Source organism: Pleurodeles waltl, chromosome 7 (assembly GCF_031143425.1).
Source record: "Pleurodeles waltl isolate 20211129_DDA chromosome 7, aPleWal1.hap1.20221129, whole genome shotgun sequence".
Taxonomy (NCBI): Eukaryota; Metazoa; Chordata; class Amphibia; order Caudata; family Salamandridae; genus Pleurodeles; species Pleurodeles waltl.
Window position 1 is genome coordinate 253,438,739 of NC_090446.1, and position 13,548 is coordinate 253,452,286.

The 13,548-nt window shown below is 42.7% G+C and overlaps 1 protein-coding gene across 6 annotated transcripts in view; it reads left to right on the plus strand.

The window, feature by feature from the left end:
* BCAS1 (brain enriched myelin associated protein 1) overlaps nucleotides 1-13,548 on the plus strand; it is a 364,378-nt gene that overhangs the window by 301,138 nt on the left and 49,692 nt on the right. For all 6 annotated transcript variants that reach the window (XM_069243624.1, XM_069243621.1, XM_069243622.1 and 3 more), the window contains one exon: nucleotides 1,844-2,011. In XM_069243624.1, the coding sequence (XP_069099725.1) occupies nucleotides 1,844-2,011 (168 nt within the window). The remainder of the gene's footprint in view (nucleotides 1-1,843; nucleotides 2,012-13,548) is intronic.

Below are 13,548 nucleotides of genomic sequence, written 5' to 3' on the forward strand. Positions count from 1 at the left end.
ATGGTAATGAAGAGAATTCCTGTTAGAATATCAGTTCAAGACTTCCTACTTTTCTGGAGGTCAGGAATTGTCCCCATAGATTTCTGGTCATGCAGATCGTGAGTTCACCTGGGGACCAAATTGGAAGAGCAAAGTAGGGAAATAGTTATCAAAAGAGGTTTCAACATTCAATAGCTTCCATCGGTGAGCACCGGAAGCAAAATCCAGAGCCTTCTGGCATTGTTTAGTCCTTCTAATGCATATCTGAGCTTCAAACTCCCATTGGCACACTACTCAAGTGAATACAATGAATAGCTCTGAGCATCTAGGCTAAGGATGAAGTCATTGTTTAAATTATTTGAAACTTAAGCCAAGATCTGAAGGATGCTGTAGCCCCGGAGTATGGTACAGTTTTCGTCAGTAAGATCAGAGCTCTGGTGCAATCTTGCAGGGGCCTGGTTCACACAGGGAAACAGCACTCTCAAAGCTAGATCATCTTGCTCTCCCTGGTAAATCTTGGATCTCACAGCAGATCATTTTTGCCTGTGCTGTAATACATTTTGAAACAAAACTGCAGAGTGGAAAGTGAGGCATGTGCTTCATTGAGTTTTGTGGTGTATGAGTATGATAGGGTTATACAATGGAGAGAACGCTGCTAATGCATGCCCCTTCCTGATTCTGGAGGAAAATGAGTCAGGATATGCATCATGGTCTTGTTTATGACCAAAAGGTGGTCTTTCTAAAAGTTTAAACACTTTAAAGAAGGGAAAAGATTGAATAAAGGGGTAGTATTGCCACATTTGACACTTGCACAGAAACTGGTATGTAGAGTTAGCAGTGGTCATGGAATCAGTGATGCATGTAACTGTGAAGATGAAACCTCTATGCCATCTTAAATTGATGCCTTCTATACAGGATCCAATCCTGGGCATTGACTGTACGATATTCATCTGGACTTGTGCCGAGACCGGAACTAATGTAAAAATGGATAGTAATTTTATTTGTCAGATCATGAAATTGCACATGTTTCATTTGCACCTCAGCATACGCTTATCTCCTTACAAATCTACATTTGATTTATGTGACGTGGCATCTTCAGTCTAGAAATCACAACACAGTTTAGATCATTAAAATCTCTGAACCTGTTTTCCATTCATGAATCAGCTATGTTGACCCTGAGTTCTTCAGGGATAGCAAAGCAATTAAACATAAGCTTTTGCAAACCTTCCATGCTATGTGAGATGTGGAGGATCATTCATGATACTTTTCCTTTTGTGCTTGTGCTCCAGCATCTGGAGCTCTCTTTCTCCCTTGCTTGTAATGCATAGCATATTTAATAGCAAAGTAAGCTCTCATCCAGAATCAATACAATGAATAAAAATAGACATTCAAAGGAAATGACTGTATTTGTTTTTCAACAGTGAGTTTGTAGGATAAGAAAAATACATTTTGTTTTTTAATCTAATTGCATGAATTGAACCGTATGATCTAATAGCATTACTTTTCAGAAATGGCAGATTTTGCTTTTGAAGATGTGTAGTGGTTTTTACAAAATAATAATAAAAAAAATCAAATGACCTACTCCTGAAACTGATTAGAGTGCTGTAAACGCTGATGAATATTTGAGTGCATTTGTATATTCATCTGCAGAGCAGTGAAATACAATCTATTTATCACTTTTATCGATTCAAAACATTTTTAAGATTCACAGCATCTTAAATTTGAGGTAGAACATTACATATGCTTTATCATTGATTTAAATACACATTCATTTTCAAAAAGTGTTTTGGGTTTAATATATCTGTATCAATTTAATGAAACTTTCTTTAAATTGAAATCTGAAGTCTACTTTTTAACAAATTAGAGTGCAGCTGAGCCTGAAATGGAGACCGCAAAGGTTGAATCTACTGTACAAGCGTGTCCTCCTAATAAAGATGAAAGTAAAAGCCAAAGTACTGATGACAAGGCAAAGAAATCTAAAGAAGACAGCAAACCTCCCAAACCCAAGCTAATGACATTTTTCAAGCAACTGGTAAGCTAAGATCATTATCATCATCATATTATGAAAGTAAATTGTGAGCTAAAGGACAACAAACAGTAGCAGGAAATTATATGTTTCTATTAATTATCCGTCACTCATGACCACCCAAGTAGCGGAATAAAATTCCTTCCTTTCCCCTGGACAATAACTTTTAACTGGCAAAGTCATTGGGTGAAAGACATTGGGTCTGCAGATTTAGCTTGGATTTTGTAATTCCAATGGACCGGTAACAGGGGTGACACAAGCACTAGATGACCAAAACTTCTGCACCAGGTGAAGAATAAGGTGGCACTATGGGTAGATTTACTAACAGTTGTATGGATGCTTGTGGTGCAACACAATTCTGCTGTACATTTGCAGGCTTTTTATTATGCATTGTTAATCACAATTACTTTTTGTGTTGTGTTGCGCTATGCGAGTGCTCAAGGAATACTTAGTAAGTCTACCCCTCCTTCTGCCCATGGGCAAATATACCCACACAATTTCAGATGTTATCAGACTCACCACTGGCTTAATTGATTTCATAAATCATAACTGATCGTGTGATTATTGTAATCTTAGTCAGTCCTTAGTAATTATGTTTGAATATATGACATATATCTTCAACTCACCAGATTCTTTTCAAAACATCAGTCCTATTGACATGCATTATTCATACAATCCTTGTCTAAACAGAATATAACTGTTTGCTTTTTGCTTATTTCAATACCGTTCATGGTTTATATTCTGTGTAGTCCACTGCTCAAACATATGGCTTATATTTTGGCATATCTTTTGTCAATGTTTCCTAATAATTCCTCAAGGCATAGAAAACCTGTCGCTCTTACACAGACATGTACATGGCTCAGCTTGGAGAACTACAATAGGCCATGTGTTGTCAAATTGAGGGTTTGTCAAAGGGCACACCATGTATTCAGGGAATAGATGGCTGTGATATTGCCTCTGAGTTCCTTTCATCCTGGGACCATTGGCATGAGGTATGTGCATGCAATTAAATTTGTATTGTTCAAATGTGTGTTGGTATTTTATAATGACATTGCTCGCATGAGTGTAATGTAATAATATCATAGTTGGAAATATTGATTGACATACCATGTAGTAAATATAATTTACAAACGTATTGTCCTACTTTGTGTGGCATTTCTATTATTTACGTTGACAATATTTAAAACCCAATATGTATGTCAGATGATGTTCACACTACAATATTATGGTGCCACACCGCTCACAGAACTGATTCTAAAAATGTGGAAATCTGCACTATTAGGTTTACACATACATTTGGAGTACATTGATGCATTTTTTTGTTCTCAAAATACTATCCTGGAAGCTATGACAGTAACAGGTTATCAGGAGTAATTATATGATTGAGGATTTACACATGGGTAAATATACATGTTTTACATTTATGAATGAATAATTATACATGCTAATTTTTATATACTTTTCTTCTTGGGAAAATACTTCTCACCGTGGAAAAATATCTCTCCCAGGGCCCCCCCAGGCTTGGGGTGTCCATGTGATTCCCACCCTGAATGTGGATTTACTTCTGCCTGTGACAGAAGTAAATATTTGACATAATCCTCATTGGGTGTGGGCCATATAAATGCTGGTGTATATTCACAAACCTGTGAAACTGTTGGTATGCAAGAGTTTACATGGCATTCCTATTCTGGAATGCCCATTCCTCATGCTTGTGAGTAAATTTCCTCCTATATACTATTCCGTTTGACTGGCATCAAACTAGATATAGTTAATATAGTCATTAGATTTACAAGTGTACAGTTATGTGTCATCAATTTCAAACTAAGGTGAACACATTGTTTCGTGGATTGGGCCATATGTGTTGACAATGTCAAACTCATTATGATGTCAGGTATGATTTTAGGTTGAACTATGGACATATGGTATGTGCTTGTAGCACTGAGGAAAGCTTATGAACAGGTTGTTATACATGTTTGTGTATAAAGAACAGCAGTGGATTTCTAGGCCAAATAATTCTTCAAAATTATAAGACAGAGAAGACTAAGGTGGTCATTATGACCCTGGCGGTATTACAACCGCAGGGCCAAAACGACGGGAGCACCGCCAACAGGTTGGCGGTGCCTCCCGGCGTATTATGACCGCTGCGGTAGCGCTGCGGTCGCACCGCCGGGGCCGGTGGTTTACCGCCACAATGGCCCCGGCGGATGTAATCCGACAGGGATTACGACTCCCCGACCGCCAGCCTTTTTCTGGCGGTCTGAACCGCCAGGAAAAGGCTGGCGGTACGGGGAGTCGTGGCATGGGCAGTGCAGGGGCCCCCCTGACAGGGCCCCATGCTGCTTTTCACTGTCTGCTGTGCAGACAGTGAAAAGTGCGACGGGTGCAACTGCACCCGTCGCACGGCCGCAACACCGCCGGCTTCATTTGGAGCCGGCTCCCATGTTGCGGCCCACATCCCCGCTGGGCCGGGAAGTGGGGCCGCATTGGTGGCCGCACAACGGTTACAGCTTGGCGGGCGGCAGTAACCGGCCGCCAATGTTGCAATGAGGCCCTATATCACATTGAAGAATGAATAAATACGTGGCACATGGTACTAATAAATGTTATTATAAATGCATGAAAGTGTCTCATGCCTTTCATTAAAGCATCTAAAATAGTAGAACTCTCAGTTACCCTGAGTCCAGAAGTAACTGCTTCTCTCTCAAGTACTTCTCTGGCCCACCAGGTACATAATGTTGAAGTCAGGCTGTCATAGTAAGACCTGGCCTGGCAAATGTGTGTTGAATGGAAACGTAGTTCATCCTGGGATTTACACCCTCGCATACAAAATTGGCACCATACATATATTTTTAGCTGAACCTTATGTGCATTTGGTTGTGAGACATTGAATTGTCTAAGGGATATTAACCCAACTTGGAAAGTTGCCGTGAGATCTTATCATATCCAATAACTTCAACAACTGCCGGAACACAGGTTTTACATGGATGCCTGACCTGAATGAGTCAATCAAAGTCGAATCTTATCTTTTTTAGCATCACACAGTATAAGTCAGAAGCAGTGAACATTGGCTGACTCTCCATGTTACTGAGCTGCGAAATCTGCAGATCATGCACAAACTGAGAGACTTTGGCCTGGATTTATGGTGGCCTAGCACCATTCCAACGTCATATTACCATCAGTTTTTTCTACGCTAATGTGGCATTGGAAGGGCAAAAATGCTGCGCCATATTTACAAAGTGGCACAATGCGCCAGGCATAATGTATGCAAGGGGGTGTTTTCCAGCGCTAGGGGGGGGGCTGTAAAAATGGCACAAAGGAATCTATGAGATTCCTTTACGACATTTTTATCGCTATTTTTTAACCCCTGCTAAGTGCAGGCGTTAAAAAGAGGCTCCCATTGTGTTCAATGGGCCTCTGGGTGTTTTGCTGGATTAGCTTAAAAATCTTTGACTGTAGTCCTGCAAAGCGCCTGACTAGCGTAAAAAATTATGACGCTAGTCCCCCTGACTGACGCCACTGTGCACCGTATTTTAAATAGGGTGCACACATGGTGGCATTAGGGAGGCGCTAAGGGGTGCAAGAAAAGTGGTGCTGTACTACGTGCAGCACCACTTTTCATAAATCTGGGCCTTTCTTTGTTAAATTTCACACTATTAACAATGAAATTTCCGGAAAAACTAAGTATGAACCCTTGTGTGTTTGTGCTCTGCACTGAACATAATACTATTGGTGTCAGAATCATGTTACAAATTAATTGTTGTGTACTGGTGTATTTCCAAACGTTCACCCAGGCATAAAGGTATAGTAGCCCTTTATGAACAGGAATTATGAACCAAGGGCTGTTACCACATGCTTTGAAATGTCATCTCTGAAATCACCTGCCCATAAATGTGGGTGGCACAAGTTCTTCTATGCTCTGATTAGTTAATGTTTTACAGCCTTGTACTATTCTTATTAAATGCCACAGCAAACACAAGATGTATATCAGCTCATAGAAATTCTCAGGCACTTCACAGTCTCTTCAAAACATCAGTCCTGTACACTTGCATTATTCATTGAATCCTTGTCTAAACAGAATATGCCAGCATTGTGGTGGATTTGGGAAGGTTTTTGTAGGAATTTGCTCAATGAATTACCAATACTTAGAAAACTTCTGCACACTAATAATACAAGTAAACATATGTAGGAGGCTGGTCTGGTTTGTAGTGGGTACCTAAGGTACTTACACCTTACACGAGGTCCAGTTATCCCTTATTAGTGAAATGTAGACAGTGTCTAGAAGCCAGGCTGCTAGGGGTAGCTGTAGCTGAGCAGCCAAGGCTTATCTAGGAGAGATGCAAAGCTCATGCAATGCCACTGTAGTCACAAAGTACTTACACACACGAAAGAAAATACTCAGTGTTACAAAAAAAGGTACTTTATTGGCACAAATGCCAAAATACCTTAGAGACTATACTCCCTTACGAGGTAAGTAATATACACAGTATATACTCTAGAATGCAGTAATAGCTATAAAACAGTTAGAAAACCTTGCAAATAGTGAAAATCACAATAGTTAGAAATGGGCCTGGGGGAACACTAACCATATACTAAAATAGTGGAATGCGAAAGTTGGTTTCCGACCTAGGCAAGTGTAGTGTGTAGAGGGGTGCTGGGAGTGTAAGAAAACACCAAAGGTAAGTAATAGAACCCACCCCAGTAGCCAGGAAGGCAGGAGTAGATCACAGTAAGTTTCACAGAACACACAAGAACACGTGATAGAAGATTATGCAAGAACCAGAAGAGACTGCAAGACATCAACAGTGGATTCCTGGATCTGAAGGAACCTGTGGAAGAAGGGGACCATGTCCAAGAAGCACTGAAGAGTCCAGGGAGAACAGCAGCCCCTGCTAACCCGGATGAAGGTGCAAAAGAAGAACCACTGATGAAGAACAACAGTCAGTACTGCACCCAAGAAGATGGATGTGGGTTCCTGATTGGTGCAGGTGATGTCCCACACCGGATGGATGATTGCAGTCTGGTTGGCATTGCTGGATTCCACCTTCAAGCCTTGGCACATGCAAAGCTCGCAGTTAGCAGAAAATGGCGCTGCCCGGGACCAGGAGGGACCTGGTGGCCTCTACTCTGGAGGGGGAGAGAGAGTTGGCTCTCAGAAACTCAGAGAGCCCTCAGAAGACCAGGCAGCATGCCCAGGAGTCCCACAGCACGGGGACAAAGAAGAAGCAAATGGAGGCCCATGCAGCATGACATAAAAGGATCCCACACTGCTGGAGAACCACTCAGGAGCTGTGCGTTCCAAGAAGGAGTGCTGGGGGCCTGAGCTGTGCATCAAGAACTTCATGAAAGGTCACACACAAGCCTTGGCAACTGCAAAACACGCAGTGCACAGGGGTACTGTCTTGCCTGGGGAGGCAAGCTTTTACCTCCACCAAAGTTGGACAGCTGGATCTTAGGACCATCGGAACCACTTTAGGCCACCACCTGTGTTGCTGGATCCACACACTTCATCAGGAGAGGGGACCCATGCCACTGGTCGTCACTGCAGAGGGGTGCCTGCTGAAGAAGATAAGTGACTCCTTCACTTCAAGGGAGATTCCGTCACTTCTTCTGGTGCAGGCTGAAGACAGGCAGTCCTCAGAGGATGCACAACCTGGAAACAGTTGCAGTTGCTGGCAGGAGCTGAAGATACAATGTTGCAGAAGTTGTCTTTGTTTCTTTGTTGCAGTTTTTAGAGTTCCTGGGGGGTCCAGATGCAGTTTTGTTGGTAGAAGATGAAGTAAAGGATGCAGAGGATTCCTGCTGGAGTCTTGCAATCCGAATCTGAGGAAACACCCAGGGGAGAGACCCTAAATAGCTCTGAAAGGGGAATTGGTCAGCTACACAGGTAAGCCCCTATCAGGGGAGGGCTCTGATGCTCCCAGAGTGCCCCACGTCCTTGGAGTCAAAGATGGCAAAACCCAGGGACACACTTGAAGATCTCTAGGCACCACCCTTGGGGTGGTGATGGACAGGGGAGTGGTCACGCCCCTTTTCTTTGTCCAGTTTTGCACCAGAGCATTTGTAGAGGCTCTAGGAAGCTACCCATCCCATGCCTGTAACACCTATTTCCAAAGGGAGAGGGTGTAACACCCCTCTCCCAAAGGAAATGCTTTGTTCTGCCTTCCTGGGCTTGAACAGCTTGAACAACAGGAGGGCAGAAACCTGTCTGTGAGGTGGCAGCAGCTGAGGCTGCCTGGAAAACCTCAGAAGGCTGGTATGGCAGTACTGGGGGTCCACTGTGCATGGTATTGTACAACCAAAACTAGAATCAGTATTGGGGTCCAATTCCCAGGTGATAGACACCTTACACCTTACATGGCCATATTCGTATTTACCGTTGTGAAGCTGTACATAGGTATTGACCTATGTCCAGTGCATGTGTAAAATGGTGTCCCCGCACTCACGGAGTCCAGGAAAATGGTCCTGGACAACGCAAGGGCACCTCTGCTAGTTCAGGGGCACACTCACACACAGGTACTTTGCAGCCAGCCTTCAGGGTTGGAAGGTCTGACTTATAAGTGACCTGGTGCAGTGAAAATGGCTGTGAATGCACCATTTTACAGAGGCTGCAATGGCAGTCCTGCAGAAGCTTTTGCATGGGCTCCCGACAGGTGGCAAAAGTAATGCAGCAGCCCATAGGGATCCCTATGGAACCCCAGTGCACTGGGTACCTAAGTACCATATACTGCAGACTTATAAGGGATGACCAGTATGCCAATTTGGGATGAAATACTTGGATACCAGTATGCAGTGACAATTTTAAGAGGAGAGAAAGCATAAGCACGGGGGTCCTGGTTAGCAGGATCCCAGTGACACAGTCAAACACACTGACTTTAGGCAGAAATTGGGGGCAACATGCCAAAAAGAGGGTACTTTCCTACAACACATAATTTGTGCTTTACATAGCTTGTTTTTACAGATCATTTTTTGTACAATTATTATAGCCCAATCGAAATTAATACTAATTTTACTGACCCCAGGAGTAAGGAAGACTGAACAAGTTGTGCCAGGATTTGAACCTGTCTCTATTGTAAGGGCTTCTATTTCACATTTGAATGAAAAACTACAGCACTCAAACTCGCTATTGCACTATTATGATATGACATTATTTGAACATTTTTAATTATCTTGCCTTCTGGTGAACACCGAAAAGAAAAGGATATTTTTTGCCGACCAAAGCTGTTCAAAGGAGCGGGATTTGCAAGTGCATCTGTTTTCATTTTTTAGATATGAATGATCACGTGAAATTACCTAACATTTTATAATGTTTCTCATTTACCGAACCAAGAAATGTTATCCTGCGTGACAGGTGTTGGGGAACATAAACATTAGCACATTTCATTTGTGCTTATTTTGTAAAAACCTAAGTGCCAGGGCCAGTGGCTGCTCCTCCGCTATGACAGAGGAGCATCACCCCCCCCCCACCACCAGCACCAACCGCTGCAATTCCTTTAACAACTAAAGGATAACAAACTAGGTTTATTATCCTTTAGTTGTTCAAGGGGCGGGGCATTGGAGGTGACGAGCAGTGAGGGAAGTGCACTGCGCACTCCCCTCAGCGCTCATGTGTGCTTGGCTGGCCGTGGCGGGTCGGCCGAACACACATGCGCACTGTGCTCCCTCCAGCCCTGCACTGTGTTGCCGGGCTGGAGAGAGCAGGCACTCAGTCAGCCTGGGTGAGCCCTGGCTGGGAGCTCCCAGCCAATCTATTGGCCACAGGGCAGGCTGGGAGCCTGTGCCTGCCTGCTGCGGACAGAGGATTGCCAGCACGGTGTGCAGGAACAATTTTTTTTTTTTAAAGGTTTAAGATTATTAATATTCCAAAATTCCCTCCCCTCACTACATGTGCAACCCTGCCCCTGGTAACCCCCGCAAGCCGAGACTGCCCAGGGCCCTAATCAGGAAGCCACTGCAACTTGCACCACCAACTGTCTGTGCCAGAGTTGCCAATGACAGCACCTCAGACTATTTGAGGCCCCTAAAACTATAAGAATGTCTTGTGGGGGCTGGTATTAAATGTGTTATTGTATACTGAATTAATAAGTAACTGTTGTTCTGCTCATCTCTAAATGGCACAAACTGTGCCACCATGTGGCAGCTGTCATCAGTGCCGGTGTTGACAATTAAGTGCTGGTGCCGAGCACTGGAAGCCACAGGCTCAGATTAAGCACTGAAGCTTTGGAAAATCATGGTAAATGCATATATATTTTTCAATACTGCCCACCTTAAGAATTAAATGTAAACTTTTTTTAATATTTCTTTAAAAAAACTGGAAGTGCTCTCCTGGATCTCACGCCGCAGGACCTTACCAGCAAATGTGGCCCCCGGGATATCTTTTTCATGAATTTCATTAGTTTGGTGATACAAGGCTAGGCTTCCAGCAAACATGGGTTGAACCCATAGACATGAAGTACCTGTTTACATCAGCCATTACTGAATGGCTCATATCAACCGATAGACAGCGCCCCATTAGGAATTAATTTGTGAGTGTAAGACATCCTTCCTTCTGAAATTGTGGAAATAATATCTCAGTGAGTTATCTTTCTGATTTGTTCCATGACACTTTATAAAACACTGCTTTGTTCTCCTCCCTCACACTCTAATAAACACACCACTAGGTAAGTTGGACATGGATCCTTATTCCCCTAAATATGCTGAATGCGGGAACACCAGCTATCATTTCACTATACTTTTGGATTCCAAATAGTTATTAAAATAGAGAGAACCTAGGAATTCAGTTTGTCAAGGACTTTCTTTCAGGGCATCTACCTGAGGACCTATGAAAAAACATAATACAAATGTATATATTGGTTCTGCACTCCATTACAAAAACATTGGTTGTCAGCAACCACCCTTCTTCTTCGTGACTAACATGTGTACTTGCTAAATATGACTTACATGAGTTTTTCATAAAATATACCAAGCAATAATATTTCTAGTCTCACTCCCTCAGCTTTGAACATATCACAGGGGAAGGTGTCAAAATACATTCATAACTCCTGGCCTTTAGAATGAAAGGCTTCCGGGTTTGTGCTGAGTATTAATAGATTTGACATCATCATATGCCCTAAAAACAAAATGCACATGTGTATGAAATTGGATTATTGGTTGAAGGGGATGAAAACCCATTTCAAATAACAATCACAGTCATTGTCAGGTTAAACCACAAAAGTAAATACATAAACATGCTTAACTTTCTGGTAGCTTGGCACAAAAGCAGTCAGAGTTACCTTAGAGGCAATGTGTAAACTATTTATGCAGCACTCAAACAATGATAGAATGAAAATACAAAACAAGAATAATCCCAAACCAGATAAGGAAAACTGAGTAAATGTTAATCGATAAACTGACACCAAAATGGCAAAACTCCAATCTGTAGATCTGGAGGTTGGAATTTTTAAACTTAAAGATTTAAAATAGCACCAAAGGGCACAAATTGTAAACTGCGGGTATTTGGTCACATTGGACTGGGACCAAGTCACTAAATTGAGGCTGACTGCCATGGCGCACAGGATAGGAACGGGACCAGGGTCAGCCCACTGGAAGCTGTGCCTTCTGTCCTTGGTACAGGGACGGCATAGTGCTGTGATGTGAGGCTGCACTTCAGGTTCATTGAAGCCAGTGATGAGGAGTTGCGCAGTGCTGTGGTGCAATGCTCTTCATTACGCTGCATTGGATCTGGTGAAGCCGCTGACCAGGAGCTGCTTGCTGCTGTGATGCTAGGAACTGCATATGTAATTAAATTGCTTACTGGTGCAACCATCTGTTAAGCAAAGAGAAGTACACTCTGACTCCAGCCAAAGGGCCAAGATGAGGACAGGACTTGAGGATCAGAACTCACTCCCACATGGGCCAGCAGAGAGGACCAGGTGAGGTCGAGTTTCTTCTGGTCAGCTGAAAAGCAGGCAAGGCCTCTGGCAGCTTATTGTGTCCGAGTAGCTCAAACAGGAAGTCAGCCAACTGACTAAAGTTAGTCCTGGGGTAATGGGTACAAGGAACGCAGGTCCACTCTTCCTTTTTCAGACAGCAGGGCAATCTTTTATCTGAATCTTCTAATGTCCATGAGTGTTCCAATTTCAGGTTCTGGGGTTGCACCTTTTATGCCCAGTGCCAGCCTGTAGGTGGGGGACACCCCTTCCCTAATGTTATAACTGGTTATGTTCAGTTCTTCCCTTTACCCTGTGTTTGGCCCCATCCTAACTAGTGAAACAAAGAGCTGGCAGGCCCATGTGTGAGCTGCATCTGCCAGTGACAGGATAGGTTTCTTCTGAAGTCAGGAAGGGTCCTAGGCTACCCTTTGAAGTGGAATGAGGGCATAGACACAGCTCCTTCCCAGCCATCTCTCAGGAACACCTTCACCTCTTCACACCCCTAATACACATTTCTCAGTCAGGGAGCCATCCACTGTCCAAAGACAGCTGGCCATTCACATAAAGGTCCCGGAAACATTAAGCAGGGAAATGCCAACTTTCTAAAAGTGGCAAAGTGGCAATTCCAAAACAATCATTTAAAATCCGACTTAACCACTAAAGAAGAGTTATTAGGACTTACCTTAAGAGTGACTTAAAAGTATTAAGAAGGAAGGTTTAGACCTGGCAAAAGGCTTTTTGCCAGGTTGAAATGGCAGTTTTAAACTGCACACACAGGCTGCAAGGACAGGCCAGTAGACATGTTTTGCTGTGCTACTATTGTGGCAGGCACAAAGAATACTGCTGCCCATTTGTAGCATTAGCAAACAAAGCACCATATATTATGGACTTATAAAGAAAATATAGGTGTCAAACAGGTTGATGTCAATTTTACTACATTTGCAAGTGAGAGTACAATCACTTTACCACTGACTATCAGAAGTACAGTGTGCAGAGTCCTAAAGCCAACAAAAAAGGGTTCAGCAAAAACAGGGTTGTGAGGGCAAAAATGTGGAAGACTACCACGCACAAGATGGTCATTTCCAACAACATGTATGTGATTTTAGAAAGGGTTTGGAAAACCCATTATTTAGTGTCAGATATCTACCATATGACCATGGTCAATAAGCAAAATATTCTGTTTTGTGATTATGTCTCTTCAGAAAATATTGGTGCATTATCTCCTTTTTTTCCTTTTTTCTGAAAAGCTGACCTTGAGCCTAAATTGAATATGTGGTTCCTGCATGTTGAATGGATTTTCAGAATGGAAACGTTTTTCCAAACTTTCCTACTACAGACACCTATTTGCAGGACAGATGGATGCTGATGTTTATTATCATGGGTATTATGAATATATAAATATCAAACATGTATAGGTTGCATAAGCAATCATGCCACAAACTGGACATAATGTCAGCTTACCCCTCTCATTAACTTGCATGTCCCCTGCCCAGAGCTATTGCTTGTGGGTAATGAACCTCACAAAAATAATCAAACTGATAAACTCATACATTTTTATATTTGTATCCTATGACAGCTATCACATATTGTGTGCAACTACAACGGTATGAATGAAATACTTGAAATGTTCTCAGC